Source organism: Pinus tabuliformis, chromosome X, assembly GCF_031772625.1.
Source record: "Pinus tabuliformis cultivar Carrire ecotype Pingquan chromosome X, CPIR1, whole genome shotgun sequence".
Lineage (NCBI taxonomy): Eukaryota > Viridiplantae > Streptophyta > Pinopsida > Pinales > Pinaceae > Pinus > Pinus tabuliformis.
Genome location: NC_142308.1, coordinates 498,280,288 through 498,287,053, shown reverse-complemented (window position 1 = coordinate 498,287,053; position 6,766 = coordinate 498,280,288). Strand labels below are relative to the sequence as shown.

At 36.4% G+C, this 6,766-nt stretch overlaps 1 protein-coding gene across 1 annotated transcript; it reads right to left on the bottom strand.

Annotated features, from left to right (window-relative positions):
- Positions 1 to 246: 246 nt before the first annotated feature.
- Positions 247 to 6,063, bottom strand: LOC149140862 (alcohol dehydrogenase 1-like). Its single transcript, XM_089449923.1, has 13 exons — positions 5,897 to 6,063; positions 5,716 to 5,801; positions 5,560 to 5,630; positions 5,392 to 5,471; positions 4,367 to 4,503; positions 4,005 to 4,051; positions 3,569 to 3,894; positions 2,414 to 2,496; positions 2,198 to 2,273; positions 2,035 to 2,096; positions 1,259 to 1,354; positions 960 to 1,121; positions 247 to 638 (listed from the first exon to the last, which is right to left on the bottom strand). Exons 1-13 carry the CDS (start codon positions 5,934 to 5,936, stop codon positions 522 to 524), a joined length of 1,383 nt encoding a protein of 460 aa, XP_089306049.1. The 5' UTR covers positions 5,937 to 6,063; the 3' UTR covers positions 247 to 521.
- Positions 6,064 to 6,766: the final 703 nt, after the last annotated feature.

The window sequence follows — 6,766 nt, the reverse complement described above, 5'->3', positions numbered from 1 at the left end:
ATATATATATAACTGAAATAAATATATTAAAAATATATAAATCTATTAAAAAAATATATAATCATCCACCCCACCCTATCACCCTATCAGATTTAAGTGTAATAAATAAATAAAAATAAAATGCAATTTGAAAAAAAAAAATGAAACCTTTTGCAAAAATGAATAAGATATTTAACCAAAACCCACAATCTATACTTTGACTAGTAAAAATGGATAAATCTCATAAAAGTTAATACACATGTAAGATATTCCACCAAAATCCCGCATATATATTTTTATTTTATAAATTTTGTAAAACCTCACCATATATAAAATAATTCAGAAAACTATTGATCTTAGATGTTTTTATGAAAGCTATTGATCTTAGAGGCTTTTATGAGAATGAAAATGTATGCGGCAAATAAGCATTAACACCTTCCAATGTGCCAGATAATTCACTTAAGTCAAAATCCATTTTACTTCTCTGAGCTTTTACCATTCTGGAACCCTCTCCCTTCATCATGTCATCAAATGCCTTTTGTTTACTCAACCACTTTAATCACAGTTCTCAGACCCTCTCCTTTAACCATGGAATCAAATGCTTTGTTGATATCGGCAAAAGAAACATTATCAGTAATAAATTTATCCAGTTCAAGCGTCTGCAAAGAAACAAGGAATGATCAATTAAACCTAATTACATCCTACCCAATTCAAGCTTCTGCAAAAATAAGGAAAGATCTATTAAAAACCTAAATTACAGACAGGCAAAGACTACTGTTGTCACATACATTGACAAACCAACCAACAAATATCTAGCTGTAATCATTGTTTCACAAAATTTTCTAGCAAGGAAATCTAACAAGTGGCATGCATTGACAAATCAACAAATACCTATCAAAGATCATTGTTGACAGAATTTTCTAGCAAGGAAATCTAACAAAACAAATGAATGCTTCACTGAATATTAATTTAAGTCTTACCTTATTCAGGTACAACTCTACAAGGCCTGGCAAATCTGTGAGAGGTTTATAGTTTCCAAAGAAGGTTCCTCTCAACGTCCTCTCGTTCAGAAAATTCACCGGATTTGTTGCAAACACTGCCCCTTCATGAGGAACACCCACTAAAACAGATACACCCCAACCCTGAAAATAGAAAATTATGATATCAAATTCCCTTTCACCGACTAGCATATTCATTGCAGGTATTTGCTTGCAAAGGGGACAATCAGCTTATAGCTATTACTAATATCTTTAAATGAAAAGGAGCTCAGAGCAAATACATCATGGCAGGCTTCAAAGGCTTGAATCATCGCCTTAATGTTTCCTGTGCATTCGATACTGCAGTCAACTCCTCCATCAGTTTTTTCTGCAATTACCTATAAAAAATTTGATAACAATAAGTCATCCGAATTCAATTTTTTACTGAGAGCATACAACAGCAAATTCATGAAAATAAGGTAGAACTAAATTCAATTAAAAGATTGATAACAATTTATACAGCAACATAAAGTAACAGATTCATCCATTTAAACATCCAACCAAAAGGGAATTTTACTATTTACTAAACACTGGTTAGCTCCTCCGGGCCTTTTTTTCTAATGGAAGAAGGGAATTAAAATGTTTTCGCCAAAAACTAATATAAAAACAACAGTGATGGGAGGTTACCATAGATTCCTAGCCCACAACCAGATACAATTTTTCCTATAGAAAAGAGATAATACCAACATAAATTCAGACTAACTCTGAATTTATCAAAATTCTATCAAGGGTTTATACAGACTAAATTAAAAACAACAGTGATGGAGGTTACCATAAATTCCTAAACCCAGAACCAGATACAAAATTTTCTATAGAAAAGAGATAATACCAACATAAATTCAGCCGAACTCTGAATTTATCAAGGGTTTATAGAGACTAACTCTGAATTTATCAAGGGTTTATTCAGACTGAATCTTATTGAGATGCAAATTTATTTCGAAGTTGGAAAAATATGGGATAAGAGCACCAAGCTTCTCAAGGTGCAACGATATCCAGTAATGTGGGGAGCTCAACATACCTCTTGAATGGGCTTGTCATAGTCTTTAGGGTTTAAAAATTCTGTTACCCCAAATGGTTTCGCTGAGATTACAAAAAAATTCAAACAAAGAATTAGAAAGGCAATTCTGGAGTCAACATATATGCAAAGATAAACCGATATGGAAATGAGCAAAATAAGCAACCTGGTTCATATCTGTCATTGCTTAAATCTATTCCAATTATTCGAGAAGCTCCTGCAATTCTTGCCCCTTCAGCAGCCTGCGTAGTTAAGGCCAGATCAGAAGATTAACAGACAATTAAACGATACACTCATCATATTGATCCTTGAAAATGGAAAGATTAAAACTGTAGAACTTCATTAAGATGCATACACAGGAACCTAAAAAGAGAACACTTACAGCAAGCCCAACACTCCCAAGGCCAAATACTGCTACTGTCGAACCCTTCTTGGGTTTGCCTACATTCAAGGTAGCACCCATTCCTGATCCAACAAAAGAAATGAACTTTAAACAATAATTGTGACCAAAGAAACTTTACATGGATGATATTATTTTACAGTCCGTTAAAAAATGTCAACCGTTACAGAATTGAATTACCCACATCATCATCAGGAAATTACTTATAAAAGCTTCAACAAGTCCGGATAAAAAGTTTTTCCGTTGGCAGAAAAGGTTTAACAAAGGCATATTTTATATGCCAGATTTAGAGTCCCTCCTCACGGATAACATTCAAGTTTTGATGGATAGCTTTCAATTTATAATGGAGCATCCAAGAGCAACCCAGACCTTGTTGGCGCAGGAGAGTGTTTGTGAGCAGAGTCACAATTCAAGAGCAACCCAGACCTGCAGGGGAGTGTGAACATGGTCACGATCCGAGAGCGACCCGGACCTTGGCGAACAGGGGAGTAAGAATATTTATGAGCATAAAAACATTCCAAGGATAAGTTTTTGGATACCAAATCTTATAATCTACCAGAAAAGGAGAACATCCAAGGGCATAAGCGATCCGAGAGGAAGGGCGGACACGGGCTTTAGAGATCACCATGGTCTCATTGGAGGATTTTTAAGACCAAGCTTTTGGGCATCAAGCAGAAATAGAGGGCTTCGCATTTGGGCATAGAAAAGGAAAAGATAGAAAATACAAAAAAGTCATTTTAAATCTACAGCAGAAGCTTATATAAACCATATAAATGCGAAAAGGTAGAAACTTACATAAGCCCATCTCAATAGGAAAATATCACACAGAACTGGTGGAATATGGCAAGCAAGGTCTCTTGAAAAAAGAAGCTATCCAACTTATTAGGGCAAAGGTGAACCCCGATAAGAAGTTACCAGTTCAAAGTCAGAGAAGGAAAGAAAGCCTAGGAGGTCGTGAAATTTGTTTTCACAGAAGAGGAGGTACGGCCATCTGCACTGACCAATCTGTTTGGACGTTTTGGTCACAATCTACTATAATGCTTATAGTTAATATGGACAGATATAGTACTAAATATGGCTGATACTGAACATGTGCATGGAAAAAATGATTAAAAAAAAGATCCACAAGTAATTTACCTGTAGAGACACCACAGCTTAAAATACAAACTTTGTCAAGAGGAGCCTCGTCACTAATTTTGGCCGCACATCCCGCATGCACGACAGTGTATTGGCTGAAAGTCGATGTACCAAGGAAGTGGTAAATCGGCTTCCCATTGATGGAAAACCTTGACTTTCCATCATTTATCATAACCCCTCTCTCAGTGTTAATTCTAAGCAGATCACACATGTTGCTCTCTTCTGACTTGCAGTGTCTGCATTCCCTGCATTCTCCTGTAAATACCGGAAGCACCTTGTCACCCGGCTTGAGGTGAGTTACCCCTTCTCCAACACTCTCAACAACCCTGTCAATCAGTGCCAGAATTGGCCAGCAATTAATCAGGAGGAAATACAACATGCCTAATTGAATTATGATTTTGAATACAAAATTTTATGGCAAGAACAGAGTGGATACCCAGCTGCTTCATGTCCAAAGATGCGGGGAAAGAGTGGCACTTGACCCTGCAACCAAAGCAATAATAGACATTTCATTATGAAGAAAATTTAATTGCATCCAAGGAAGCTAGATGCTCTAGAGCCCAGGTGGGGCAGATGTCTATGTCTGCATATTTCTGTGTATTTGTAACCCTAATAAAACATACTTCGGATCTACCAATCAAGCACTAACAGGGATCAACACAACCCAAACGCAAACCTCTAGCTGCCTATCAAACTAAAATACCATAGATCTATCAAACACCTAAAAGTTTTGCTCCTCCAGCGTTTTTTATACCTCTCGTGCTTAAAACCAAGTTGCTAATATTTCTCATAACTTACCTTTGCTTCCCAAAATACAAGGTCTGTACGGCACAAGGCAGTATAATGCACTTTGATTCTGACTTCCATTGCCTGTGGAGGTGCCACTTGCACTTCTTCAATCTTCAGAGGCTGCCCCGGTCCCCAACCAACGGCAGCTATAACAAAATCAAATTAAAAATATCAGAGTTTAATATGACAAACAAATTCCATCCCCAACAATTAACATTAACATTAAGTAAGAGACACTATCCTATTGACCAAACCAGATCCATCTTCACAAAGTTTAACATGGCAAGAATATTTCACCTCACAACCAACCAAAATCAAAATTCTGTTAGTAGGAATCACTACTCCATTGTTTTCTGCCCTGTTGGCTAACCTAATCCATTGTTCCATGGTAGTAAGTACTAAGAATAACCTGCTCCATTGTTTCATGGTAGTAAGTACTAAGAATCAGCACTCCACTGTTAGAGTAGTTTTCTGTCCCACTGGCTGATCCGATCCATTTTTTCGGCCTTATTGGCTAACCTAGATCCATCCTCAGAAACCTAAGAGACACTATTACATTTTGGCTACCAATATGGAGTTCAAAAATTTCACCCCACAACGAATCTAACCAATCTAACATTTTGTAAAGACATTACTCCATCCTCTCTACCCCTAAAGACACTACCCATTTTGGCAAGATACATCTTCACCAACCAAGGAGGGTTTATTTTATTGTTATTATGTTCATAGCGTTTTACTGCATACTGGACAAGTTAGATCATTTGCAGTTACGATATGTATGGGTTATATTCTACAGCAGACCCATCCTCGAAACTAATGTGTAGGTCCTAGGATAGCAAATTTTTCAATTGTTACAGTCCTAAAAACATTTCCAAAAGGCCATATGGCAAACCATATAGTTGAAGCCAATTTATAACTTATGGGCCAGAAATTAAGCTATATGCATTCACTGTGCTGAACACTGAAAATCGATTATCATTTCCTTACTATGTAAATCATATGGAGACTGTTAGAACGTGGGCAGTCCTAATTACCTTTACATGTGATAACTTCGCCTGCAGTGGAGGTTGCAGGATCGGCCTTGTCCTCAAATGGTTTCTTCTCAACATGAGCACTGGATATGGATTGAAAACCGAAAATGGATTATAATTCCCTAACTGGATAAATCGTATGAAAATTACAATTTGGGCACTCTTAAATACCTTTGCATTCGACAACTTCGCCTGCAGTAGACCCTGGCATTCTCCTTGAAGGATCGATCTCCCCAAATGGTCTAAAATGTAGTCAACACTGAAAAATGGGTTATCATTCTCTTAACAAACCAAATGGAATTTAGATATTGAGGCAGTCTGAATTACCTTTACATGCGAGAACTTGCCCTGCAGTAAAGATTGCTGGTTTCCTTGAAGGGTCGATCTCCCCAGACCTTCCCTTGTGCTTAACACTGAAAAAGGATTGGATCACTGAAAATGAGTTACCCTTCTCTTACTGAACAAAAAATCATATGAAGACCTTTATACAGTGGACAATACTAATTACCTTTGCATGTGCTAACTTCGCTTGCAATAGAGCTTATCATTTTGCTTCAAGTATAGATCTACCAAAATGCTTCTCTGGCTTAGTGTGGTATGAAGGTAATGAAAGAGAATTCGCGCAGCTGTGCAGGGCAGAGACCTTTAGTTTATATCCGACGAATCAAAAAACATTTCACAGCACTTGTACGTTTTGGACGCGTGTGTGGGCATGAAGGCGGTTCCTTCCTTCTCTTCTGTTTTGACAAGTCACTGCGCACCGAATTTTCTATGGATTCTGTATAAACCACCCTGCCATACCGGCGGCTAGGTTCCTGCGCCAGTTGGTTTTATGTAGGAATTTGTGGCGGTTGGGTTGTCGGTTGGGTTGTCGATTTGTCAAGTCACTATGCACACCATTTTGGATTTTCAGACCATGGATTCCGTATAACTCATCGAATTTCAATTTCAAACTGGCTGTACAGTAATCACTCTATTAAGTAAATATATATCTATATAATTTGAAAGTTGAGATATTAAATTCTTATTGATAATAATCACTGTATTAAGGAGATATATATCTATATAATAATTTAATTTGAAAGTTAATCATTTCATTTAAAAGTTAAACATTAAATTGATTCAAATTGATTAAAGTAATTTGATTATTAAGGTTTATCAAAATGCATGTGGTTTATATTTTAGGTGATTGTGTAGATTATTTATTCGCTTTTTTATTTAGGTTAAAAATTAATAATTTCATTTATAAGTTAAACATTAAATTGATTTAAATGGATGTCTCGAATTTTTATAATTAATATGTTGTCATGTGTTTATAAATAATATGTTTGGCTTTTTGCGATAAGGTTAGAAGGGAAGATGTTTTCTGGAGAGAGGT